Source organism: Tyto alba, unplaced genomic scaffold (genome assembly GCF_018691265.1).
Source record: "Tyto alba isolate M040663 unplaced genomic scaffold, T.alba_DEE_v4.0 Super-Scaffold_28, whole genome shotgun sequence".
NCBI classification, from domain to species: domain Eukaryota; kingdom Metazoa; phylum Chordata; class Aves; order Strigiformes; family Tytonidae; genus Tyto; species Tyto alba.
In genome coordinates, this window is record NW_024881302.1 from 16,820,271 (window position 1) to 16,847,592 (window position 27,322).

General features: G+C 53.4%; 2 protein-coding genes across 8 annotated transcripts in view; both read right to left on the reverse strand.

Annotated features, from left to right (window-relative positions):
- Nucleotides 1-121: 121 nt before the first annotated feature.
- NUDT16L1 (nudix hydrolase 16 like 1) lies at nucleotides 122-3,097 on the reverse strand. 3 transcript variants are annotated; one of them, XM_042798844.1, is made up of 4 exons: nucleotides 2,832-3,082; nucleotides 2,361-2,436; nucleotides 2,176-2,282; nucleotides 122-1,187 (listed from the first exon to the last, which is right to left on the reverse strand). In XM_042798844.1, exons 1-4 carry the CDS (start codon nucleotides 3,057-3,059, stop codon nucleotides 714-716), a joined length of 885 nt encoding a protein of 294 aa, XP_042654778.1. In that variant the 5' UTR covers nucleotides 3,060-3,082; the 3' UTR covers nucleotides 122-713. The 3 variants fall into 3 exon arrangements, with proteins under 3 accessions (XP_042654778.1, XP_042654777.1, XP_042654779.1); XM_042798843.1 differs by having other exon boundaries at nucleotides 2,176-2,436; nucleotides 2,832-3,097; XM_042798845.1 differs by lacking the exons at nucleotides 2,176-2,282; nucleotides 2,361-2,436.
- A 395-nt stretch (nucleotides 3,098-3,492) lies between these two features.
- The window catches only part of MGRN1 (mahogunin ring finger 1), a 55,372-nt gene continuing 31,542 nt past the window's right edge, over nucleotides 3,493-27,322 (reverse strand). Inside the window, exons 6-18 of one of the 5 annotated variants that reach the window (XM_042798638.1) lie at nucleotides 26,083-26,149; nucleotides 23,035-23,087; nucleotides 20,140-20,187; nucleotides 15,648-15,716; nucleotides 13,401-13,560; nucleotides 11,463-11,572; nucleotides 10,455-10,520; nucleotides 7,682-7,905; nucleotides 6,614-6,737; nucleotides 6,023-6,068; nucleotides 5,354-5,461; nucleotides 4,736-4,780; nucleotides 4,028-4,138 (exon numbers count right to left, since the gene is read on the reverse strand). In XM_042798638.1, the coding sequence (XP_042654572.1) occupies nucleotides 4,740-4,780; nucleotides 5,354-5,461; nucleotides 6,023-6,068; nucleotides 6,614-6,737; nucleotides 7,682-7,905; nucleotides 10,455-10,520; nucleotides 11,463-11,572; nucleotides 13,401-13,560; nucleotides 15,648-15,716; nucleotides 20,140-20,187; nucleotides 23,035-23,087; nucleotides 26,083-26,149 (1,116 nt within the window). In that variant the 3' untranslated portion in view covers nucleotides 4,028-4,138; nucleotides 4,736-4,739. Of the gene's footprint in view, nucleotides 4,139-4,735; nucleotides 4,781-5,353; nucleotides 5,462-6,022; nucleotides 6,069-6,613; nucleotides 6,738-7,681; nucleotides 7,906-10,454; nucleotides 10,521-11,462; nucleotides 11,573-13,400; nucleotides 13,561-15,647; nucleotides 15,717-20,139; nucleotides 20,188-23,034; nucleotides 23,088-26,082; nucleotides 26,150-27,322 lie in introns of all 5 variants that reach the window. The other 4 variants (XM_042798639.1, XM_042798636.1, XM_042798640.1 and 1 more) reach the window with 4 other exon arrangements.

Genomic DNA, 27,322 nt, shown 5'->3' on the forward strand with positions numbered 1-27,322 from the left:
GCAAAGCCCTGAGGCAGAGGGAACCACCAGGTGCTGCGCTACCCCAGCCCCGGCACCCCCAAAGCTCGGGGTGGCTGCAGGCTTTGCGCCAGCCGTCAAGAACGATGCCGACTGCGAAGCGTTCAGCAAAGCCATTTATTTCACTTTCCTGCTCCCAAAGATCTCCAGGTAGAAACCCAGACGAGCGCTCCCCCAGGCCCCAGAGGGAATTCACGGCACGCCACCCCGCCCCACCGCCCTGGCACCCCGAGCGGGAGCGCGGCCGCACCGCCGCCGGCGCAGGGGAGCCCCTTCCGACGCTGGCAGAGGTGCCTGGCCAGCAGCCCCGTCCCTCGGCTGTGCCCCCTGCACACACAGCCACGTCCGAGTCAACACGGGGGCATTGAAAAACTAAGACATTTTGTTCCTTAAAAATTAAATGGGGACCTGACGGCAGCAGTGCGTCCCTGAAATCGCAACGTAATTCTAAGGCTTCGGCGCCCTCACATAAGCACATGAACTCTCTGCAGGGGGCTGTGCAGGTTGATCTGGGAAGCTCGCTAGAGTTTAATGGCCATAAAAATACATAGCTTTCCCCTGCTTCAAACAAACCCAACCCCTCCCAGCTGGGCAGCAGAATCGCGTGGGCAGCAACTGCGGCCAGCAACGGGTCGGAAAGTTAGAAGAAAGTCTCTAGTCTCACCCACTTTTAATCAAGAGCAAACGTGGCAGCATCACTCCATCGGCTCAGCCACCGGCTGCTCCGCCACAGCGTTTGCCCCCAGCCCCGCCGGCTGCTCCAGCACCTCAGCCACCGGCGCGGCCGCCAGCTGCTCCGCCACGGCCCCGCTCTGCAGCCCAGCCACCGGCTGCTCCGCTGCCTCGGCCGCCGCCTGCGCAGCCGCCTGGTTCTCTGCCCTGTCTGCCAATTCGTTGCCCGTTTTAGCGGGTGCCGTCAGCTCGTTCCCTGGCTTAGCGGCAGGCAGGTTTCCCGTTGCCCCTGCCGCCTGGTCGATGGCCGGCTTCTTCGGCTTCTGCGTGGCAGCCACCGCCTCAGCCAGCTTCTCCTCCGGCACCATATTCAGGATCTTCAGGGCAAAGAGCAGCTGGAATTTGGCGGTTCCGACGAAGGAGTTGCCCAGGAAGTTGGGCAGCCCGCCCATGCGGTCCTTCTGGGTGTAGAGGGGGACACGGACCATGCCCATCACCTGCAACAGCACAGAGCGCAGCTCAGCAGGGGCCGCGGCAGCACCAGCCCCCCCGCACCCCCCCTCTGCCCCCACACCCTCGCCCCAGCACCCCACCAGCCCACAGCCCAGGCCTGCCCTGCCCCGGCTGCCAATCCCGCCCCTCCCTCCCTCCCGCCCCAGCCCCTGCCCCTGCCCCGGCTCTGCCTGCCCTTTCCTGCCTGCCCTCACCCGGCTGAAGCCCCTGCGCTGCCCCTCCCCGAGCCCCGGCTCCCCCTGCTCAGCTCCTTGTGCCCAGCCCTGGCTCCGTTCCCCCTCTTGCCCCTTCGGGAGGGGATCCCGCTGCCCCAGGCCGCTACGGGGAGCCCTGGTTTTCCCCCTCCGCACCCTGCCCTGCCTGGGGGCACCACGGCTTACCCGCACGGCCCCCTCAACCACGCCACAACCCAGGGCCAACTGCCTCCGTTCGCACAGCTGCCGAAACCTGCCGAGCGCCCCGCGGGCGCGCGGGGAGACCCTAGCTCTGGCGCTCTACCCCGGGGGCATCAGCCGGACCCAGCTTCCCCGGGAGGAAGGCTGCCTCCCGCACCACCTCCGTGCGAGCTGGGGAGAACTCGGGTTAGAGCAACACATCACCGCACCGAGGGTCGCGACTCCGGTCCAGGTGAACTCAGCCCAGGGCGGGGGGGAGGTGCCCACCAGATGCGAGACGGAGCTCACCCGCGTCCTGAGGCTGAGCGGGTCAATAGGGCTCTTGCCTACGCGGGCGGTCGCCGGGAAGGGCCGGAGCTCGAGCTCGCTACGCTCCGCAGCCCCAACCACCGACCCCTGGCAACCGCCGGACCTCCTAACGCCGGCGGCGCGCGGCACCCGCCGCCGGTAGCTCTACGTGCGGTGCATTCCCCCGCCGGGCTGCGGGAGACGGCAGCCCGGCAGACCTAGGAGGGAAGCTTCGTCTTCCCTGCGGCTAACGCTCAGAGCTCTACACACCCCCTCCCTGGGGTCCCACCTCCAGCCCGTGGTCTCGGGAATGCACCGCGCTGATCTCGATGGTATGCAGCTCCTCCAGGGTCAGCTGCCTGGCGTAGAAGTGTGCTACCACGCGGTGTGGCCCCTCTGTCAGGTGCGAGCACAGATAGTCAGCTTCCGTCAGGCGCACACAGCCCAAACCCAAGCCCAGCACCCGATTCAGACCGTCCTCCAGGGACCAGTAACGGCGATCCACGAACCCCCCGGGAAAGCCCAGTAGTCCGTCAAATCGCATCTGCATCTGCAATAGAGGCGGATGGTGTTAATGGGGCACAGCGGAGCCCCCGGGGCGGGGGGGGGCGAGGGGAGGCCCGCGGCTTCCCGGCCGCCTCCGGCGCGGCCCTACCAGCTCCAGCGCATCCAGGACCGTTCACCGACACCGTTCTCCGAGACCTCGCCGCGGCCCCGGGGCCGGGGAGCCGAGGCGGAGCCGCCCCGGCCGCGCAGCCCCGGGGTGGGGTTGGGGGGGGGGGGTGTGGGTGGGTCGGGGGCTGCTCCCCGCCCCGCCTCGGCCAAGCCTGACGCTACCGCCCTGCACGGGAACTACCGAGCCGCCGGGCCCACCCGCCAGCCCCTCAGCCCGCCTCCCCCGGAGCCCGCGGTCCCCGGCCCCCGGCCCCCCGCCCGCCCCCTCACCAGCACGGCGTAGCGCAGCGGGATGCGGCCGAACAGCATGCCCGGGTTGGGCGCGTACAGCATGGCGTGGCACGAGTGGCTCCAGCCCGGGCCCAGCCGCATCGCCTCGTACCGCGTCAGCGGCTTCAGCTCGGGGACGCCCGGCACCCCCAGCGTGGGCAGCGGCGGCAGCGCCCCCGCGCTCGCCGGCAGCGCGCCCATGGCCGCCATCGCGCCCATGGCCGCCATCGCCTCGCCGCCCGCCCCGGGAAGCCCGCTCGGCGCAGGCGCGGAGGCCGGGGGGGCGGGGACCGCCCGCCGCGGCAGCCAGTGGCGGCGCGCCGCGCGCCGCGGGGCCAATGGGCGCTCGGAGGCGCCCGCCAATCTCCCGGCAGCCGCGCGCGGCGGGGCGGCCGGCGGCGGCGGGCGACCAATGGGAGCGGGCGCTGCTGCCCGCGTCGCTCACCATATTAGGGAAAAGCCGCGCGGGGGCCGGCCGAGCCCGCGACCAATCAGAGCAAAGCGGGAGGGGAGGGGGGCGCCGAGGAGCGTGCCGGGAGGGAGGGAGGGGGGGGCCGTGAGGGCAGATGCTCCGCCCCTCCGCTGGTTGACCACGCCCCCTCCCACGGCCACGCACCCCGAGTGGAGCCCGACCCCCGCCCACGAAACACGGACTCGCGTGGCTGCTCCACGGGTTTATTATTAGAAACATAGAAGGGGAGGGGGGGGGAGGATCGCCCCAGGACCCACCGCAGAAGCAGAACAAGGCACAGGGCGTGGGCAGCGCCGGGCTCCGCAGGGGGGGTGGGGGTGTGTGTGTGTGTGTCAGCCCCGTCACACGTGGAAGGGGGTGGGACGGGGCTGAGCCCCCCCCCCCCGCGCCCCGCCCCACGGAGCCGCTGCGCTGTACAGGGGGAGGGACAGCAAAGGGCTGTGCTCGGTGTGTACAAAATATACAAGGGTAGTGTCCTTCATCTGCTGCTTTTAACCCCAAACCCACCCCCCCACACACACCCCCCACACAGACACCTCCCACGTAAAAACACGACGCCAGCCCCTACCCACCACCCCCTCACCACCGGCAGGAAACATGCACGTCTTTAAAAAAAACACCAGCCGGGCTGTGCCGAAAGCGTGCCGGTGCCGGCCGCCCCACCCGGGCCGGTGGGCAGGGGCCAGCCCCGCGGGACCGGGGACACGCGGCTCCGGCCCCGCTCACGAGAGGCTCTGCTCGTCCTCCAGGTGAAGCCGCGTCTGCTCGAAGAGAAGGGGCTGCGTGGGGCTGCCGGTGCCGCGGCCGGGGAGCGTCTTGGTGAAGTCGGACGAGCCTGAGGGAGGAGAAAGGGGGTTCAGGCCCGAGAACACCAACCCCGGGGTGGGACCGAGAGCCCACGCGGGGTGCTCAGCCCTGGGGAGCCCAGGCATGGGCTGAGAAGAGCATCACCCCCACCACCCCACCCCTGCCCCGAGACAGGGCTGGAGCCCAGGAGCTCCATCCCCTCTGCCCCCGTGAAGACGCGGGTTCGGCAAGCGCCAGGGGTGGGACGCTGTGGGGACACAGCATCGGCCACCAGCCTGGGAGAAGCCAGCAGGGACCTGGATGTTCACGGTGCCCACGAGGCAGCAGAGCCCTCACCCGGGAGGCCAGCAGAAGCCGGCGGAGAGGGCAGGGGTTTCTGCTGCCCTGCCTGGGATCCTGGCAGTCAGGGACCCCCGCGGGGTGGGGGGATGCTGGTGCCAGGACCGGGAATGGAGCAGGACAGAGCCAGCAGCGCAGCCCGGTTGGTTTGCTGCCGCCTCCTTCCCTGCCCCGCTGGCCAGCATCAGTCCCGTCCCTGCTCTCACCCGGCTGCCGGCCTGCCCAGGAGGGGTCCCTGCTGTCCCCCCCCCCAACAGCGATGCGCAAGAAGAATGAGAAGACGTACCAGCTTACTCCTCTATACCAATAGAGCAGGAATCGGGACCCAGTGCTGCCCAAGACAGGAGGGAGGAAGGCAGACAGAGAGGGAAGGAGACATTAGAGAGGTACTCAGAACAGACTGCGACTCTACGGAAGAAAACAGGCTGCAACAACAAGTCAGGGGCGAGGCCAGCGAAGCACGGCACCCCGCAGCCCTCCCCGTGACACTGCCCCACAGCAGAGGGGTGCCCACTGCCCCCCGCGCTGGCTCGGTCCCCCAGAAGCCGGCCCAGATGGTTCCCCTCCCTCGGCCGAAAGCAGGAGCGCGGGTTGGGGGCCACCATCACACAAACCGTGCCATCGAGTGGCTGCAGCCCGGAGAGGAGAAAGGAGGGGAAGGACAGAGACAAAAGGGTGAGGGAGGAGGAGAGAAAGGGGCGGGGGGCAAGTTACCTCTGCGTTAGCCCCCCTCACCCACAGCTTGTCCTGCCCGCTGGGAGGAAGCGGGGAGCCCGTGCTCCGGGCATGTGCCTTCCCGTCCCAGCGCAAGGCGGCCGCACACTGCCCCGGCTGCAGGGGGCTGCCCGCAGTCAGGCACGGAGCCCACAAACCACCCCCCCCGGCCCCTCGGACCGGCCATTACCTGGCAGGTAGACGTCTACGGGGGGGTCACTCTCCGACTGCGTCAGGCTCCTGCGCTCGCCGCAGCCGCCGTCCTGCAGGACGTCCTCGACGGAGGGCGGGCGGCTACCTAGAACCAGCCGAGAGCACAGCCCCTCAGGCCCCAGACCAGCTCTGCAGGGGCACGAGGCCAGGAGATCTTCCAGGTGAAGAAGCTCCCCGGGCCCCCCAGCCCCGCAGAGGTCTCGGGAGAGCCGGTCAAGCCGGCCCAGGTCACAGCACCGAAGGGCCAGCTCTGCTCACACACAGGCTCGTGCCCCAAAACGCACCCAGCGCTCCCCTCCCAACCCGTCCTCGTGCCTTCTGGACGCTGGCTGAGCACCAGAGTCCCATCGCAAAGCCGTGGGGCACATCCTGCGTGACCAGTACTGCAGCCACCCTCTCACCGGGACCGCACTGGTGCGCGCAGCCATCTCCCCGCCCCCCCCCCCCCCCCAAGCTGTGCCAAGGAGGCAGACCACAGCGCAGAGAGCTCTACGTGTGTAGAAAAAGCACAGCAGCTCAGAGATGGGATTTCAGGGGCTGGGGGTTTCTGAACTCGTTATGTCCATTCCCCAGCTGTTCCGTCCCAGCACAGCGGAGCGGGACACCAAGGTGAGGTCTGGGTGCCCCCACAGCTGAGTGCACTCACCCTGCTGCAGGGACGAGCCCTCCTCGATCTCTTCCCCTGCCACGCTCTGTAAGGAGGAACAGCACAGGTTACTTCTGCGGCCTGGAGGCCTTTGCTGAGCTTGTCTCCCACTCTGGCTTCTTTCAAAGAGCTGCACTCAGGGCCAGGACTGGACCCAGGGAGGGAGCAAGGGGGTACCCACCAGTGCTGTGGCACCACGGGCCGGGATGGAGGGGTTTTACAGGCAACGGCAGCAGTGGGTGCTGGAAGCCCAGCAAGGCCCAGGTCCCACCCCTGCCCCAAACACTGCCAGGCTTGCCCAGGATACCGGGGGAAGGTCTGCTCTGACTCCAGCCGAGGAGCTTTCCAATGCCCCAGCTCCCAAAGAGATGTTGAGGGCACAGGGAATGGCTCCATCCTTCACCATAGAGCCCTACAGGTAAATAAAGGCAGCCAAGACTGTTGGCTCCAGGCTACTCTTGTTAACAAGCTCATCTTTACCCTATCACTGAGGAAGCGGTGGCCCTTCAGAAGGCACCTCCTGTGTCCCAGAAGAAGCCTCCCAGAAAAGCTCTGGCTCAGAGCAGCTCTCCCAGCAGAGCCCAGACTTACTTCTGGAGAGCTGGTCTCCCTCAGGACCAGCTCACCCCCGCTCAGTGCCGGCTGTGAGTCAGAGTCCTCAGAGAGCTTCTCCTCATCCTCCTCGTGGATTGGGGACGAAGGAGACCGTAGTGTGCTGCAGCAAGAGAAACTGAATTTGCAGGGAGCCGCAGCACAGCCAGCACTGCAGGCCCCGGTGGATTCGGTGGCAGCAGCTCAAGTTTTCACCACCCCTGCCCTGTCCCTCCACCAGCAGCAAAAGCCAACACGCACGAGCAGGAGCTCAAACTGTTGAGCTAAGTTCACCAGGGCCCTCCAGAATCAGCTGCACTGAGAACGGCAGCAGCCGAGTTTCTGGGACAGAGCCAAGCGGTGCAGAGCTCCAGCACAGTAACGCAACTCAGACAGATCTGCCTTCGCATGGAAAGCAAGAGGCCCAGGTCCCACCCTGCTCCTCACGCCTCCAGGGCTCCCTTCCCAGGGAGAAATTTGGAATGGAGCACAGTGAGGAGTGCCAGGAACAAACCCAGTCTGATCCCACCTGTACGACCCTGCAAGGGACACGTGAAGGGCACCTGCCCACTCAACAGCGTCCACACTTATATCCTCCCTCAGAAGGCCAATAGAGGAGGCCTCAGACAACAACTGCAGGATCTCATTCAGCATTTTGTGCTCTGAAATTCAGGTCACTTCTCTCCCCATTCTTTTGCTCCTGGGGAACTCCATGGAAAGCTGAAATCCAACAAGGTTTGGATGTCAAATGCAAATTGAGGGGCCAACTGCATTGGAAAGGAGATATTTCCATCCAAAGTCTGGATCAAATTCTCCTTGTTAAAAATCCTCTTTCTTTTGGTGACAAAGCCAGCCCTTGGGAGACATAAGCGGGTGACCTCAGGTTGAACACAGGGGTGATGTCCCAATTCTCTCACTGGCACGAGTACCTGCTGGCCTCCTAAAGTTCTGAGTTAGCAGTGCTACCAGTGATGGGACCAGCCACAGCCCTCTCCTGGTTCCCAGTGTGCCTGGCCCCAGGCCCTCAGAGCTTGCAAGAGGAGTGGACCCCTCTGTCCCCATGCTGACCTATCTGGAGACTTGCTCCGCTTGCCCTTTTGGTGGCTGCTCTCCACAGCTCTGTCCATCCCAACAAGCGGTCGGCTCGCAGGTGGCATCCCATCCACCACACCAGAGTAGTTGATTTCGTCATACAGAGGAGCTGACGGGATGGAGGGGGAAACAGAGCGGAGGCCGTTCAGCGCTTCCAGCAAGGAAATGGGCTCGTAGCCCGGAGGGATGTTGTCAGAGCTCTGTGGGCGAGAGAGAGAGGGGCACATTAAGAAACCCTCTTCCAGGCTGGAAGCTCCCCTAGAAAAGGGAGACCCCGCTGTAACCCAGCCCTGCAGTTCCCACGCTGCGCTCCCAGGCAGCCCATCCCCACGGCCACCTCCCCAGAGAGGCTCAGCCTCCTTCCCCTGCAAGAGCCACACATCCCCCTTTGGGCTGTAACGCTGACGATACCCAGGCGAGTTTTCAGAGCAATGCTTGAGACACAGACTGGGCATCTCAGCAAGCTGGAACATGGCTGGGCACCCCCTCTGCCGTACTTTCAAGGGCAAGGAGAGCGAGAAGGCAGGTTCTTAACAAAGCAGCTACAAAGTACGTTTGGATTTTTTTCTCCTAGAAGTTCCTCCAATGGTTCAGAGGCCCCTCCAGCTCACTAAGCACCCCACTTGTGCTTCCAGCCCTGTTCCATGCAGCTGTTTCACAGCACTACCAGTGTTACTAAGAGAGAGTCAAAGGAGGGGAGTATGTGCGCACCAACTGAGAGCTGGTCCTCGGAGCCTACACCACTTCCACTTCTCCCATGGTCTCGGTCCTCTCAGATGCTAACGCTGGCTCTCTGCACAGTCACCTCTGCTAAAAGGTAGGAAAAGGATCCCAGAACCACTGACCCCGTAAGGGAGGAAGGCAAAACTGCACCAATTCCCAGTCCCTCTGTAACTCCCTAAGCTACCAGTCAAAGGGACCCTTTGCAAAGCCATTAAACCAACACTGTTTTAACTCCAAAAATCCTCCTGATCATAAAGATCCTGTGGATACAGAGACAAATGGGGTTTATACTGCAACCCAGTAGGCCACAGGCAGCTCAGTTCAGCCCAGCCCACTGCAAACAAAGAGGCAAGACTGCAGCAGTCCAGGCTTATATTAAATTGAGCTGTTTCAGCCCTGTATCCTCAGGGAGGTGGTTCTATCTTGTACCTAAGATGGTGTGTCATTGCAAAGCCTGGCCACGAACTCCTGTAGCTTCTCTGTGCCTCATCTCCCAATCGCACAGCTGCAGACGAGCCTGCCCAGCAACCTGTTCCAACACAGCCATCAATTTGGTGTGAGCTGATTGCTGAACTGACTCACCTGTGGTCACAGAAAGAGCTAGATCTGATGGGGAGGAAAGAACGAGTGGCACCTGGGGTCCAAGCATCAACTCACATGCCCTAAGTATTGGTCTTGTGATGGTTACGAGCTTGTGCTGAAGACCACAGCTGGTGATTGCAAGATAACCAAGTCAGCTGCAGAAGGAATCAGTTCACAGTTGCTGCCACCTGTAGGCAGTGGGGCCAAAAGCCGTCTCCACAAAAACATTTAATTTCCAGACAGCAGCTCAGAGGTGCTATTTTGCGGACAGAAAAGTCAGGGGGACAAAACTCCCTGGCTCATGCTCGGGACATTTTCTCCTGGCTGTGTAGATTAAGGCCTGAGGGTTCAAAGGCTGCTCATTTTGGTTCGCTGTGGTGAAAGCTCAGGTTCTGCGGCACAGCTCAGAGGCTGGAGGAGGATTTCTCAGCCAATGGCTACATTACCCTCGCTGCAAATTACTGAGCTTTCAAAAAGGCACTGCTCTCTCCTGGGACAGTTACCACTAGCAGGAGTACTACCAGTTGCTGCAGGAGGCTTGCAGAGAGCCAGGGTCATGCCAAGCTTGCAATAACCTCATTACCTGAACCCAGCCTCAGGTTTTCTCCAGAGCTGACGAGCACAACGAGCCACACTCCTTGTAAGGCTGAGCATCTAGGCTGGCTTGAGTAAAAGAAAACTGCAGCCTCCTTGATACCAATGACAGCTGTAGCTCCTTTTGATGGGAGTACACAAAGAGGGCACAAGCAGACCCTTCCTGGCCTGGGGGCCTCCCTCACCTTTCCCCTTGCCAGCTCCTGGTCCCCCATGATTGCCATTCATGCTGTCCCCAGCACAGCATTCCAGTCACACACTCTCACATCAACTCAGAGAGTCCTCAACAAAACAAGCTCCATCCTTCCTGTTTCTGTAAAAGCAAAACAGCCCACTGCAGCCAGTGTTCCTGACTGCAAGACCTGGTCCAACTGTGCCTAATTGTCTACCTCTACATCCCAGCACAAGGGTGAAAACCACAACAAGATGTGCCCATGCCAAACTGCCAAGGCGATGAGACAAGTGCAAGGAAGCTTCTGGGTGAGCCAAGGGGACAGCAGCTTGCCCACAGTCCTACAAATCTACAAAAACACCTTGGCCAGCAACTATAAAGCTGGCAGGTTCAGGCCCTGGGGACAGCCCCTGAGAGTCAGTGTCAGACCCCTGTGGCAAGCTGCTTCCATTTTCCTTGTTCCTCCACACACAGACCAGGAAGGTAAGTGATTGTCCGTGCAGGGTGGGAGTGTCTCACCACTAATGTGGAGGCAGTACGTGGAGTGTCGCAGCCTGTGCAGGGGCACAAGTCAAGCCCAGCGTGTTAGCAAGCCCTCACATGTGTAACACTTCCACGTGCTAGTGACACCGCTGGCAAAGAACAGCCGTAGGAGCAAATACAACCAAGTCCACTTACTGTTTCTCTTTTAGGTTTCCTGCTGGGTAGGGAGACAGTGGTCACTTTAAGGGGTTTAAAGGGACACTGTCAAGAGAAAACCATGGTTTAAAGAAGTTGTTTCTTGAGGTTAGTGACATGAAGAGACACACACCATCTCCTCACCTCGCTCCAGGTGACAGCACCTGCTTCCTCTACACACCACGCTCTGCTCCACAACAACCCTCGGGGTTTCTCCCCTGCCCTATGTCTTAGCCCCAGGTGAAGGCAGCAGAGCTACAATGCTGCAGAAGATAGAAGGATAAAAGCAGGCTTTTTCTGTGACGATATCTTTCTGTTCCATGAAAGTCTGTAAGATGACCTAGATGCGGATCTCTCTCGCCTCACCCTGATCTCATGTGTCTCACTGGAGCCAGCTGTGCAACAGCACTGCTCAGGCAGTGAGCTGCTGCCCTCACCGCATCGGTGACGTGTGACCAGGCCCCGAGGCCACCAGCACCACACTTTCCATCCCACGCTTCCTCAGCTGCCTGCCGAGACCCTGATTGCTCAGGAAGGCTGGCACAAAGAGGCCTTTCTGCCACCATGCTGGGAACCCCGATGCCAAGGGCATTTCATCAGATCGCGCTGCCACACAGATGTGCCTGCAAGTCAAACTGTTACCCACCCGCCCCATTTTTCCCAACTCCCACCCTGTCATGCCCAGAGTCTGCCACTTTTCCGCTGGGACAGGTCCTGAGAAACCAGACTGAGGTTTCTGTGGATTTGTTTCCTCCAAAAGTCAGGAGGACACTTGGCTAAAACCAGTTGTATTACTAATACACAAGAGGAGAGATCCTGGTTGTCTAGTGGGGTTGGCAAGAGAGGCTGCACTGCTCAGGAAGACCTTGCTTGCTCCAAGGCCTGAGTGCACCTCCTGAGGTTGGAGGGACACCAGCCATCAGGCTGAGCAACCCGTGCATGCACAGGCTGCCTGCTCCAGCTGAGCCCAGCGCCCAGGCTCTGTACATGGGGTTGCAAGGTACTTACAGAGTGCTCGTCATGGTCAACACTCTGTGCCAAGACAGGGCTGAACGACACCGGCGACAGAGCCCCCGGCTTCTTCCTCACGGCCCGGATCTGCAGCAGGGCACGGAAGGCTAGGAAAGAACAGCAGGCAGGTGACCGCATGGCCAAGCGGGACGAGGCCATGCCAGAGCTCCTCAGCTTGCCACAGACACACCGTTGGCATGGGGGAGCTCCCTGTGTGCATGGGGAGCGGGGCCGTGGAGGAGCACACCAAAGCCAAGCGCTGTGATCTGGCTTCTAGTCAACTGACCTAGACAGGGAAGAGATCTGCTAGCCAAAAACCTCTGGGTACATGCAGCCCTTGCGGAGAACTGGCACTGCCTGCCCCACTACAGTCACCTATAGAGGTGCTTCAGGCCTGATACCGTACAACACCGCAAGAAAAACATACGGTGCACTGCCCAAGGCTGAGCTCAAGCTACAGGATTGGGCAGGGTGGGGAGGGCTTATGAAAAACCACTCTGGGTTCATTCAGACCCCATGAGTCTCAGCGCTGGGGTCCAGCTGGTGCTGGAAGCATCGTGCCTGCCATCGGCTGCTCACCACCAGCCAGTGCTACGGTGGTGAGAGGCTCTGCAATAGCTGCGAACCCAGCCAGAGGGTTAGTGGCTATACTCCTGTCTTCAGCACAGCCATCCCTTGGTCCTCCCACCACAACAGCTTTGATCTCCACTCCCTGCCCACAGTCCCACTTTCTATCTGCAGATCTTTAATACTGTTAGTTACTCTGTGCCAAGGGCACATATGAATGAGCCAGACATCTGTTCTGACGCAGCTGTAACAACTTGCTTGTACATAAAGAAAAGCCCAGGCACCTCCCTAGTTCTTGTTGCACCGAGCCGCCTGCAAGATCAGCCTAGAGCCAGAGGACAGAGGTGCAAATCTATCCTTGCTGCCTCTGCACTCCCCAGGAGCAGATTCCCAGGAAGTCTGACACAGGGGCACTTTCCAAACAAATACAACCTACTCCGCTACAGCAGGCAGATGAGATAATGCTGTTCCTGTGTTTTAAGTGCAACTTATGGTCAAAGCTGTCTGGCATTTCCTCTGACAAGAGGTTTTGGTTACTGCATCTTTGCCAAATTTGAACTGTTTAGACTTCATTTCTCAGGCCAAACATCTGTCTTAGGCTCTTTTTTCTTTTCCTGAGAAGTATCAGTTAGAAATGATCAAATACCTGAGAGATCGAGCACAGGGTAAAACACATGATCTGTCTATTCCAGCAAAAATGCAGGCATTTTCATCAGAGACTTTTATGCCTCTGTGCTTTTGAGAAAAGACGTGGAATTCAGCAAGTGTTGCCTGAGCATCAGAACGGATATTTCATTTTTTCCATCTTTTGGGAGCTGAGCAATGCAGGGGTTAAGCAGATCCTCCTAACTCTCCTGGCAAAGCAAAGGGCTCCAAATTGACTGTTATCTCATCTCTGCCTCCCAGGTGAAGTCAAAATAAGTTTGTCAGAGGGAAAAAAAATTCATGCAAAGTACTTGGACAGACCTCTGGTGGGGCTGGCTGCTGTCTCGGCCACATACTCTCAGGATAAAGCTTCTACATCCCCTCCTTTGGGGGATATTCCATCATCTACACCAAAACACAAGAACTGCCTACACTGCGCAGCTCAGAGCACCTGCACCTTCACATCCATCCCAGGGAGAGGGCAAGTGACGAGGGAGGCACTGGACAAAGGGCCATTCTCCCATGTGCTCTCCTCCTTCCCTGTTCAAGGACAGTTATTTTAGGTGCTAGGAATCTCCAGATGCCAGTGTGAGCAGCAGCATGTTCGATGCTGAGCCTTGGGGTGGGCTAGATAAAATACATGCTCCCTCTCAGAGCCTGTACTGAACTTAACAGGAGCTTAGGAGGGAGAAAGATGCCCTTGTTTCCTGGGCACATACTCACGCAGCCTGCAGATGGGGCAGTTGTTGGCCTGGTAGCGCAGGGTGTCGGCACAGGAATTGCACAGACAGAGGTGTCTGCAGGGCAGAATGAGGGTGTCACGGAGGTCAGACAGGCAAACCACACACTCATTGCTGTTGTCGCTGTTCTCATCATCTGAGGGCTGCAATGAGAGACAAGACGTTGGCATGTGAATGGTAAGGGCCACGCCGAACTGCCAAGGGACTCTGAAGCCTGGGGAAATTTCCCACCTAAAAGTCTTTGAGGGAGCTGGCATCTTTTCTCAGCTGTCAGCAGGAGTTTCTCAAGCAGAGCAAGCTCCAGCCCACACAGCCCTGCTACGGACACTCCTTCCTCTCGGGGCTCTGCTCTGAGCTCACTAAAGGCCAGAGGCCAGAGCACCATCCCGTGAATTCATGGCATAGCTGTTCTTCCCCAGAGCTAGGCTGTGTGCAGGGGGGAGCCCCCCCTGGCTGAGGGGGACCAAGAACAAGCTCCTGCCTGCCAGCCTGGTGGCTCCCAGGTCAGCAGGGAAGCAGGGTCTTTGGCAGCCCAGCCTTTCTGCCTCAAAAGGAGCTACTTGCTGACTGTGGCAGGCAGCAGGTCAAGCTGCTCCCAGGCTGGACAGAAGGAGGCACTCCAGCCATGTCTAGTCCAGTTTCCACAGGTCCTCTGAACAAGTGATGGAGGAAACTTTGATGCAGCTACAAGAGAACCAGCCTGGGACGCTCAGCCGCTCACAGCTACCCTGGTAAAAAGGTTGGTGTGAACCCACTCAACGTGAACGTGCATCACATTAGTCTTTCAGTCACTCAGAGCCCCACAGCCTTGGGATTACAGACACCAAGCAAGCTGTTGCTGGGAGGAGAAACCCACCCTCCAACCACAAGAGCTCTCTTCACTGATACCAGAGAACCCCACAGTCTCCCCACCAACGCCACAGAAGTTATGCCTGAGCCCACCAGACTGGTGACCCAGCATGGGCCACACTCCACCTTCGTCAGATCCCACTTCATGATGCTCCCCACGGTCACCAGGGCTAACACATACTAGATCACGGGCAACTTTGGTGTAAACAGCAATATACAGCATCCGCTGCTGCCACATCCAATCCAGCCTCCTGACTATGGGGCTGCAATCCTGTCTGCCTCGTCACGTGCACTCCTCATCTATTTTGGGAGGTAGAGAGGGGAGACTTTTTGCTTTCACATTCATATTGTTTTCTAAGTATACTAGGAAAAACAAAAATGGCCACAGGCCACTTGTCTGGTGGGCCACAAACATGTGATTGCTGGATCAAGGGAATCATCACGAGATCCTGGAGGACCCAAACAGAAACCTTCAATCCTCTTAAAGAGATCCTGTGCAAGAAAAATCTTTGGAAAGACTTCTCCCTCTTCCCTCTTCAGGTGCTACCTGTTGGCACAGGCAGATAGAGATCACAGGATGCTTTGGGCAGGACACTGCATTGCTTGGAGAAGAAATCCTGCTTCTCTTGCTCTGTGGCTACTTCTCTGTTTGCAAATCAGGCACTACGCATGCTAGAGAGGTCTGATCCTGAGGCCAGCACTTGGCACACTGCAGCCCAGGTGGCAGCAAAGGGCAGCTCTACATAAGACTAAAGCAAGACTAAAGCAGTCATGTAATCTGCATGAAGCTGTGCAGCAAGCTGGGATTCAGTAGAAGCTCCTGCCTAAAGATGGGCAATGTTTCTGGTTACAGCATCTGCAGATACATCCCTTAGTGATGCTGTCCTCCCTCTTCCTGGGGAATGCAGGCTGCTCTTCAGGCAAGCCCCAGAGAGCTCAGCTCCCTGCTACATGAACATGCAGGCTCCCCCCTTAACAGGAGAACATGAAGGAGCCACAGAAGCAAAGCTCAGACACAAGGCACGACTACTTTGACTGCAGAGATGCTCTAGAAGCCCTAAAAATCAGTGCTTTGAAACACCCACAGGGCACTAGTATGCCCTTTCTCTCGCAGCAATTGCAGCCCCAGGGAACATCTTCAGGAGTCTCATGCTATCTAAAATGATCTCAGCACAGCTCCACTGACTGTTTGGGCCTTACAACACTGAAGACCTGTCATCCCTGGGCTTCTTCAGTGCCTACAGGAATGACACAGACTTGACAGTCATTCTGGCAAGCACCTCCACGTTGTTCTGCCAAGCCCCATAGTTAAGCTCAAAAGCAGAAGGTACAGGCTAGAAACCCACAGCTCAGGCAGCAGGAGCCTCATCAGCACCTTTACCTTGGTCTCTTGGTTGTTTTTATTCTCGATGCCATAGATCTCCTGAAGCAGATAGCTCACCCGGTCAACCTAGGGAAAAAGACAACAGTCAGAGTGCCAGCTGCTCTGTCATTGATGTTTTATGATCACCTCCCCTCCCCGTGTTAAAATGTCCATGTTACACCCACAAAAGCCAGCTCCACTATAGCTACATAAAAGAGTTCCCAGAAACAAATATCACAAAGGATAGCTGGGAGAATGAGTCTCCTTGCTCAGAAAGTGGTGCCCCTGTCTGGTCTGAGCAGGGAGCCCAACCGGACACTTTGGTCACTATCAAAATCATCTAAAACCCAAGTACTCTGATTGTCTCAGAGATCAAGAGGGAACGTGCACCCACAGCTCAAATAAGCCAGAGGCAATGAGCCTTCCACAGTCTTCTCCTTCTGTGAAGTACGGCTTAACTTTAACCATGATGAAATTCCACCCATTTTTGTAACCTCAGTAGAGGTGCTCTGCCAACAGCTTGTCACTGGCACATCAGTGGCTGCACATTACTTCCCTGTTCATCACCTGGGAGCATAAGGTCAAGCTACGGAAGACAGACAAACCATCTCCCTTAGCATGAGAAGCACCTGAGGGACAACCCTACATTAGTGCAATGTCATTTATTACCATCCCCAGGCCCTTGGCAGCATCTCTAAATTGGGGTGTATGGTGGCAGAAAGTGCTCAAGGCACAGGTGGAAACTGCTTATAGCCTCAAACCTGGGACGAATTCCTCCAAGCCATGCCTTTATGCAAATGCTGGCAGCTGCTTGCAAACTCCCTCGAGCAGCTGAATTAAACCACTGAGGCAAGTAAGAGTGATGGTTCAAGTCCCAGCAAGGCAAGCCCCCCCTGCCCTGTGGGGTGTTTGCCCCTGTTCCCTAGCTTAGCCAGCAAGTACAGCACAAGAACCCTTACAGCTGTGAGAAGCAGCCTCTACAAGGATGCACAAAGATACCAGTCCCCCAAGATTTGGTGCTACACAGCAGCTTCCCCAGAGCAGGGTGTGTTCCTCTGAATAAAATCCCGCCACAGGTAAAACGGCGAAGGGGTTGCAAGGTATCAAACTGACACATCTCGCATACAGGGGAAGGAAACGCTTTCCTGCCATCTCCAGTAACACCATACAGCGAAGCGAAGCCACCAAGACCCCAGTGCTTCAGCAGTTCATCAATTCCAGGGCTTTTGGCATTTCCATGTGTAACTGGCCTCTTTCCTCTCCTTTTGTCAAGCCAGGTGCTCAGAAGAGAAGTGGCTTTGCCATGGGATTTCAGTGCTGCAGAAGACGTCACATGTCAAGATGCAGGCAGGAGCTAGCTATATCCAGCCCATTTCCCAGTTCAGAAATGCTCTGAGCTGGAACGCAGCAGCTTTAACAAACTAATTCCAGAGTCTCCCCGTTTAACTCGGCATGCAGCTTACAGACAATCTGTTCTAGGCCTGCATTTCATGGCAATGAGGTCAGCTATTGGATTGCTGAGCAAAAAATCCTCTGCAGCGGCTCACAACTCACCCAGAAAGTTTGGGAACAATTATGTGGGAGATGTCCTTTTGTAACCTTACATTTCAAAGAGAGTCTTGTTACAGCATCCCGACTCTTCAGAGGATCATGATGAGCGACAGTGAGTGCAGAAGTGGACAGCTCAAAACAAAGAAGAGATCAGGAAGGAAGAGACCAAAGCCTCTGCAGGTGTCTGCGTTCGTTTTAACTGCTTGCCTCTCAAAACCCTGAGAAGCTCAGGTCCCAGTAGGAAAAGGGTGAGCAGTGCAACACGGCACTTATTAGAAAGATCTCTAGGTTTCAAAGAGCAGGAGTACCAAAGAAGTAGGTAATTGTACACAATGCAGTCCTTCACCATCACGCTTCTCCTACCCATCCCGCACCACCCAATCCTTCCAAAGGCTTCTGTGGCTATATACAGCCTCAGCTGATGCACACAGGAGCCACCAGCCAAGTCCAGGTCATGTTTTTCTACTGATCCATCTGCTTGTATTCATCCATGCTGAATTTCTTTAAACAGCTTGGTACACATATTATAACTGATCTCAGCTGAGAGAACAAAGCAGTTCAGCTCATTAGCTGCTGCTTCCTGCTCCCAAAGAGCTTTAGAGATCGATGCGCACAAAAGGTACCCGGCAATCCTGGCAATGGCAAGGAGGGGAAGGCAAAAGAAAAGCAGTGATGGGGAAGAATGTACAATGTGAGACAGATGGTTTACTCCAGACATACACTCTATACCTCTGCTCTATGCTCTTATGGGTGCAGATGCTATCTCAGTTTCAGTGGTACTGCGTGTTCTTCTAGCAAGAGCTTCCTTCTATTTTAAAAGCCATAGGAGAGAACATAAAAGCGTTACATTTTACAAACTGCCAATAAAAAAAAAAAAAAACCCTACCCACAACCAAACACTGAGTGGGAAGGTTACACGCTCTGCCAGTAAAGACAGACAAGCACACACTGTTTCACTGCAGGAGTCTGCTAACCATACTGTGGTAGGGTGGGAACGTCCCTGGAGAGCACTTCCAGCAAGACAGCCCTCCATTTGGGGAGTCCGGAGCGCTAAATGGAGGATGGTACACACACTGCACTGGTGTGTACAGTAACTCAACACCAACTCAGAGTTCACCGTTTTTTTTTTTTTTAAAAAAGTGTTGTTTTTTGTTGTTTTGTTTTGTTTTAAAAAAAAGCAGTTGTTTTTAAAAAGTAATAATTAAAAAAAATTCCCCCCAAAACCCACAAGCAAGACAAATGAGCAGCTTTTCATCAGCTCACAAATGCTCTTCTCTGATCAGAAGAATATGTGAGAAAGAGGCACCAGTGGCATCACACTGCTCGCTCTGGCAGCCTCTTCCAGCACAGCACACAAGCTCACCCCTTCAGAGGCATGTTCCCACTACAAACCTGCCTTCACACAACTCGATAGACGCCCTTCCGAAACAGTCTCTGCCTCTATCAAAAATACTTGTGGGACCCAGATCAATCAGCTGGCCAGGAGATCATGCTGCAATACAGCCAAGTGAAGCACCAAGGAAGGGAGGGGGAGAGCAGGTCAGTCTGGGACATGCAGGGCTCAAAACACACGTCAGGCTGGGGCAGCAAGTAACTCACCACCAGCACCAGGATAAAGCTCTGGCAGTAAGGGCTAATATTGCTCAGTAGGCATGAGCAAGTCTGAAGGACAAGCCGTGAGTGTCTGCACAGCACAGGTGAAGCGGATAGTGAATTACTGAATGCAGTTTTGATATACCATTAACTGACACTGTTTAGTGGCTCTTTTCTGACCTGGGGACTGGAAGGAACGTCATTACAAGCAAGAAGTGTCTAATCAAGGCATTTAATGATCTTCTTGGTAGTAACAGGCTTTTAAATTCAGATCAGAAAACCCTAGCTATCAATCGTGAGCAGCTGAAGTCACTTTCAAAGCAGAAACACAACACAAACCTAAAAGTGAAGCGATCGACCACCAAAATGTCATCTCTTTCTCCAAGACATTTCAAGCTGATCCTTGAAGCAGGATCACTGCCACATTTTCTTTCAGAAGCTGAAATCCTTGGCAATCTTAGCAGTTTGCAGTTGCTTATGTATTTCTCTATTTGCAAGACTGGCTGCAATTTCAGTCTTGACAAGGCACTACACAGCTTCTGTGCATCACACCACACCAGGATGGGGTAAAAGGGGTACAGATCCCTGATGTTTCCCTGTTTGCTCATCTCCCTTCTTTCCTTCCCTTCGTAACATGTGTAGTCTGGTACATAAACAACAGCTTCAAAGCAAGACCATGTTTGTGACTGCTCAAGTACCAAAATACTCACAGGGGACAGGCAAGATGAGCCAAAAGGTCTCAGTCCCTGTGGCTACTCCAAAGACACCATGGGCACAAGGAAGCTTGTGCAGGGAGATGATGATTCCCTAGTATCTTAACACACACACACACAGAGCTAACAGTTTTCAGCCTCCAGGTAGGACACTGGGAGTCTGCAAAGATATCCTTCCACACCAGAAAACACAGAACGCAAGGAGATTAGGCAGTGTCAATGAACAGATGTGCTTCACACTACTTAACACATACAGCACTTAAGCTTATTTATGCAAACCTAATTTATTTACACCTATACAGACATGGAAGCATCAGTACTGCACCTTGCCAGTTTTGTATTCAAGTGCCAAATGTCAGCTAGGCAGGAATGTATAGGAAAGACTGGATCTATACAGAGGAGCAGAGACCTGCACCGTTGCTCTGCCAATCCCACGCTGCCATATTTGTTCCCCCAACCCACATCTGGCTGTGCAACAACCAACGCAATGTCAAGGGCTGCCAGCAGCTCACTGCCTTTACTTGTGATATCTGAGCTAACAAGGTGAGAGTGAGTGAACTAACACCAAAGCTTCCCACGGGGCACAGTCGGGCACCTGGGGGACACCAGCAAATGTCTTTAATCAAGCAGTAAACAGGAAACACAGTACTTACAATCTGCTTCTGTTTTAATGGCTTCACGGAAAAACTGCCATCAACATGCTAGCAGGAAAAAAAAGAAATTCATTAAATAGCTGAAATGTACAATTAAAACAGAGTCATGATCAGAGTTGGTGTCTGCTAGCTACGGAGTGGGTGGCATATGTAAAACCAGGACAGCATGAATAACAATCATTCCCAGCAGAGTTAGTGGAACAGGGTATCGGAGTGCTCCTCGTCTGCTCCAGTGCAGAGCCAGACCGACTTGGCTCAAGTTAAACCTGGCTGAAGTGGGTTCGGAGCCCACACAAAAATCCCCTGGCACACCGGATGCTGTGTGGCAGCACGCACCGCTAGAAGTTTTCTACATACCTGGTGTCAGAACTACTAACAGGAATAGCATGTTTATATCTATTTTCTCCATCATCCAGAAGGGCCAACTAAACTGAAAGAAGCAGGCCCTGCTGCTGTGAACAGTTGCAGATGTGCATCTGTTTGCTGCAGGAGTTTCAGAAGGTACAGACAACAACATTGCACCAGAAGACAGACCAGTCCTATTTGCCAAGCAAATGCAAAGTGCCAAGTTTCTACCTTTGGAAGAGCTGCAAGGCCAGACTACACGTAGCATCAAGGTTACTATTCTGCCTTAGAGATACATATAAATAGCAAGTTGCCAAGGCCTGCTGGTCTGTCTGTCCTCTGAGCGTGCTGTGATGATCAGCAGCAGTGCGTATTACCAAGGACCTCCCCTGGATTTATGGGCCTACACTTCAAAAGCTGCAATTATTCTAAGGATAGGGAATACATTTTAATCAAACAGCGAGCAGAAAGAACTCAGCAAGCACTTTGTCCTGTGACTTCTTATTAAAAAAATAAGATTTTAATCTTGTTTAAGCATTCACTGGAAGATGAGACGTAAGATGTGGCCCCACCAGACAGCATCTCCCTCTCACCAATCCTTGAGCTCAGACCTGGACATGGGACATAATCCAACATTGATGGAATGGTCTGACCAGCTTTAGTTGACTCCCAGTTTTGCTGCATACCTTGTTCAGCTGTCTGAACATTATGGGAGCTTCTGCCATCACCTTTGTGCATCTAGACAGCTCAGAGGTTCTGCGTAGTAGATGGAATTTACCTACAATGCTTGAAATCCTGCTTCCAAAGCTGGAGCAGTTCAAGCCACTTTCCAACCTCATGCAAGAGAAATTTCCAAAGCTTCACTTCTGCCCTCATGCTAATACATTCCCAATATGTGTGTACTTTCCTACTTTCTATAAAGTGCTGGCCATAGATTGCTAGAACAGGAAGCTGGGACAAATCCAGCTGCAAGTGAGAGCTCTGCTCCCTGATCACAGAGGCTGGGCTTACTGCAACAGCACTATGTTCAGATACTTGGAAAACAGCAACTAGACACATTGGTTTGTATGTAAAAATCATATTCACATCATCAGATCCAAAGCCTAATCTGACCCTGGCTACAACCAAAAAGCTATGAAGGCAATAGCCAGGGGGGCACAGATCAGGAAGGCAAACGTGTGTAAAATACTTCAAAATCAGGCTGTAACATGCAGAAAGCTGGTGGCCTCATCTATTTTTCTCTCCTCAGAAATGGCTGAACAACCATTCTGCAAGGCTAGTGGGTCTCCACCTACAGTACTCTCCCATCAAGATGACAGATGGGCTCCAAACACTATATCCTTCCCCAAGGACCCGCTGCCCACCTTGTCCTCTCTCCCAGGTGCTGCTGAACAATGACTGAGGGATTCCAGCGTGTTTCATTTTTCCAGATCAGCCGGAGGACAAAACTAGAAGAATAACATCCCTGCCCTAGTCCCACGGGTGCTGCAGCTGCCCATCTCATTTCTGACAAATCTCTAGTTGCCAGGAATAAAATTACCTGCAGAGCCAGTGCTCAGAGCAGCCTTTCTAACACAGGAAAATTAATTTTCTTCACACACGAAGTCTAACAAAAAAGCAACCTAGAACACTTTGAGCACCTTCCAGCCACAGGGCTTTTTTAGGACTGATTGTGCTTCCTCCCATGCCCTCTGACTCAGCTCGTCACCATCCACATTATCCACCTAGGAGGAACAGAATAAGACCTGGCAACATGCTCAGGGATACGGCAGGAACCGAGCAGATTGAGAAACAGAAGTCAGCCACATGCCAGCCTGGAAGTGGGGAATTTCTAACAGCACAGCATTGATGCTGCTCCCCTCTACATGCCCAGCTCTGCTTCAGCATCTCTTACCTCATCTTAGCATGTCACTACAAGTATCACTTGCCCAGGTTATGTGTCTGCAGTATTACCACAACCAGACACAACACGGTGCAGTTATGGATCTTGCAACCATTTTCAGTGTCATGGGAAGAGATTTGGTGATCAAGGCTTGTGCATACAGCTTGGCTTAGCCTTACCACATAGGCAGTGGTCAGCTACATCAAACATGCCACCGAAAAGCAGTGAAGCTCCAAGTCTTTATGCAGGATGTATCCTAATTCTTTAAAAGGGCTTGGTCCTACGTGTAAACTAAGGCCAAACAATGGTGCAGCAGGGTCTGGACACAGCAGATCCGGTTCTGCAAAGAGATCACGAGGCACTGGAAAACTGCACCATAGCAGCCATGGTCAACACCTTCCACCCTGAAACATCACAGCCACTGAGGCATGCCCTCTCCTCACATACAGGAAACACCAGCTACAATTAGCTGAGTGACCAGCTCAGGTACAAATGATAATTACAGGCTATACAGGAGCTGCTGCAAGCAATTATTTGTACTACAACGGCACTCAGGAACCCCAGTCATGGGCCAGGACTCCATTGTGCTAAGTGTTACATAAATACAAACTAATGGCCCATGGAAACATTATATATACAAGGACATGAGGAAAAAAGAACTAACTTACCTTTTCAAATGCAGCCAGAAGAACATGGGCATGACCCGTCACTTCAACCACCACTGCAAGAAGAGAAAGCAGTCCTTGTCAAACCTTGAAAACAGTGCAAGCATATATCTACCCTGAGCTGAATGTGAGTCCATTCACAATTTCTAAGCTGTCATCTGTTCTATTTTCATCTCCTATTGCAATTTAAAGCTTTTCTTCTTGTCAGGTTGGTTCATCTCACACTCTTGCAGAACAAGAACAAAACCCTGCTGAGCTCTGTGGTGGGCCTTACACAGACACGCCTTCGTTATCTTGGGTGCTCCAAACTATCCCACTTTGTTTTCAGAGGTTGGAAAGGGAAAGTAAAACAAAGTGCTCAGTGGGATTCTGCTCTCCCCTCAAATTTCTGGTTTTAATTACCTGAATTTATCACAGAGATTAATCAGTTCATCTGGTTTAATAGCAACTGGCAGCACTTCCAGCCCTGGTACTTAGCTCTTTATTTCACTCTAATCCAACATGCTTATAGAACATTTATTTCTTATACCAATTTTGGACACCAAAACATCTCTGTCCAGTTCTCTGATTTTTTTCCCCAAAGACAAGTATCAAGTCTTCCCTCTTCCAAACTCAAGGCTTCCCTCTTATCCAACAGCATTGAGAAGGGGCTGTCAGAGGTTTCTGTACTGCATTCATGACTCCCTCAGCAAATACAGAATAGAGGAAGCTGAGGTACAATCCCAGTCTCTCTGGATCAAGACTAAGGTACTGCTCAGCTCCAACTGGTTGGACCCTTTTGCTTAATTGTGTTCAGACTCATCATATGGAAACGGAGGTCGCGGAGGAGTCACTGAGGGAAGGGAAGGTGTGTAACCACCTTGCCATGCCTGGACTGATGAGTATCTGTGCTGTGCTCAGCACACGCAGAAAAGCTGGCAGACACTGCTATCACCTCTGTGCCTGAAAGTCAGCAGTTGGAGGAAGCAAGTCCTGTGTTGTCTAAAGGGGAGAGGAACTCAACAGCTTCCCCTGGGCCCCCAGAATAGCCGAGACAACATGAGGAACCATTCGCTGGACTATGGCACAGTTTGGAAACAGTATGTGGGAGAAGAGAGTCTATGCCTGCAGACCTGCTGGGTAACTGAGATTGGTCATGGCAATTTGGGTGCAATCAGGAACACAATGGCATGCAGAACAGAGGGCTCAAACTGGGAATTCATCTGCTTGCTCCCCCCACTGCCAGCCAAGAGCAAAGCTGTTCTAACTCACTCGGTAAATGAAATTCAGGTCCCTCCCTGCAGTCCGAGTAGCCAAGTAAGAGATAACAGGCATCGCTTCCCTTCATACCCTCTGTGGCATTGTGTGGCTGGAGCAGTGCAACCTGTTCTGTGCAGCACCTCCCCTCCCCAAAGGGTTTCTGTACCTTCCCCTGAGAGCAATCCCGCTGGCAGGAATGGGAGAGGGCTAACACTGCAAGCTCACATTCTTCAAGGCACACAAACATCTCCTGGCAGAAATCAGTCCAAACCAACATCTTGCTGACTGCTATTTTAATTTGCCATTCAATTTTACTTAACACAAGCACTTACAGGCCAGCTGTAATTTTCCAGGTGCTCCAAACATACAAGACCAGCTCCTTCCAGTCCCATCAGTTAAAAAAGAACCAAAATACAGAACAATTTCCTCAAATCTTACTCAAGTGTCACATACGTTTGTGCTGATATTCTTTCCAGGAGAGAATTTAAAAGCAATTGCCTTTCCAGGTTATTAAAATAGATGACAGCACCCTATTGGCTAAGACTGGGCACGGTATGTGCATAAATGTATGCTTCCCATGCTGCCTCCTGTTCTATTTTTGGTCCTTCTAGGCATGCCCAACATTAGAAAGTACAAATACCTTGCCAAAAGCTCCATAAACAGAGGAAGGTGTTTTATATTTATGGTCAAGAAATATACATATATGTCAAATCTGTGAACAGTGCCTGAAATCACTAGAAATAGATGCACTTTACAAGTAATTTCCTTTGTGTTGAACTGTGCTTTGTTAGTCACACTTTAAATTGGTTCATCCAGTCCTATTTCACTCTGCTTGGAGGACTGTAAAATAATGCAATGAGTTTCAGGGCACTTTCACATTTACAACACCAAAAACTGAGCAAGTGACTACACTAAACAATGCAATCAACGATGGATTTTCTTCTAATTATTCCTAAATTTTGTACAAAACATTACAAAATGCAGAAGTGAAATGCTGGTCCTACTGACCACAACAACACCCAATTTTCGAGAAAATGTGACTTCCTTGCACCCTTCTCATTGCTGACACTCAGCTTGAGTGCAAACACAGACAGCTCAAAAGCACATAACCTCTAAGGAAAATAGTGTGCAAGGTAAGTAACAATCTAAACATTTACAGGACTTCCCTCCCCAAAATGGCACTGTGCCTTAAAAATAATCAACAATATTCTTTCTCATCAAAGGTTATGCTCTTTTATTGTAACCATTCAGCACCTTTCACAAAAAGCAGAATTTTAAACTACTGAATGAAGCTGTATTTGGTGGAACAGTGGCCTGAGCATTTTAAAGCCATTTCTTTTTCTGTGACCATTCCTAGGGAAGGCCCACCCTACAGTTAGCAATAGCTTTATGAAGACAACTTACCCCTTAAAGAGGGGGAAAAGACCAACTCCCTCCTTGCCTTACAAACTGCAAATGCAAAAACCAAAGAGAAAGGAAGTAATTTGCTCCAATTTGTGCCTGGCATTGGTGGCAGAGCCAGGAGCTTTCCCAAACATTATTCTAACACTAAACACCTGGCCATTTTTCCTGTAAAAAATGGCAGCTATTTTTAAAAGCATGTTTTTATGTAAGAACCTGTGGTTAGCTGAGCCCTTTTAATACAGGGAAGTTAAGGTGAACTCCGGAAATATTTTTATTCTGGAAAGGCTCCCCAAGCCTTTGCTACAAGTAAAATGTTTTCATCATTGCAGAAGGAGGCCTGCCTTGAAGGAGTCACATAACCTCAGAGAGAGCTAGAAGATGACCAAGGGAATACACCACCATGCTTACCATCCCCTTCATCCACCACCGCTCGGATGACCACAGGAAACACGCCACGATCCAAATCAAAGTTCAGCTGAGGGAAAGAAATGAGATGAGGTTAGACAATTCATGCCAGGCTTGCCTGAAGACAACACTCAAGTTAGCATTAACATCAGAGGAATGAAGGCCTCTTCAGACAGGCCCCCAGTCCCTGGTCTCAAAAGGACATGACAGAGCAGGAGGATTTAAAATTCAGGCACCAACTTTAAAAGGGAGTCAACCCGAATAACTACAATATATATACACTGAAATAGCACTAAACACCAGTCGTGGCTAGCAAAGCAAAAGATCTCCATTTAAATTTTATATAGTATTTAATTCTCACTACTTCGTATAGCCTAAAAGCCTCCTGAGTGGTTTGTAGTAGGACAAGTTTCTCAAAATCTATCTAGTGCCATAGTTTTGCTTGAGTATGGTAGGATATACTGGTTACAGCCCAACAGTATGCATTATGCTCCCTACACCACAAAAGACACCCTGGCTCTTGAAGACATAGAGAAAAATCTGTAAAACTTCTAGCTCACACAACACATTAAGAAAACACCAGACTGATTTAATCTCTTGGCATGTTATGGAATCCAGATCCTTGACCTTATAGTTGGTGAGAGTGAAAACTGTAAGACTTCACTTGAGTGCAAGGAAAACAGACTCGATTTCTTCCTTTGCCCTGCATTTAATTAAAGCACTTCAAATGCTCCATGTCATCTTACAAACACAAGAAAAACGCAAACTTACAAACACTGCCCTATGCCAGGAACGGAAGTGGCTCAGAGACTGGATTTCTGGTGCTTTTTGTCAATTACTGACTTGGGGTTTTTTGTCTCATCTCTTGCCAAGAGAGAAAAAGATGTCATTTCACCATGGTGCTCCAGATAGTCTGTTTTCAGTTTTCCAGTGGAAACTGAGACCCAATTCAAAGTGCTGCAGCACCATTCAGGTAGTGCTTCAGGGCTTCTCTCACTTTTCCACAGCCCTGACATCATTTGCAGCATGATTTTCTCCAGCTGGTCCCTCAAAAGATAAACTATCAAGATAGCCATCGGCACTGGCACAAATGGCAACCCAAAACACCCAGACTGGGGGGAAGGTGACTCTCACCATGAGCCTTAACACAGTTGAAAATGGTTCCTCCTCAAATGAATTACAACCTAAATGTTCATCCTGAAACAAATGATACCTGTACACTGGGAGATGATATACTCAGTCA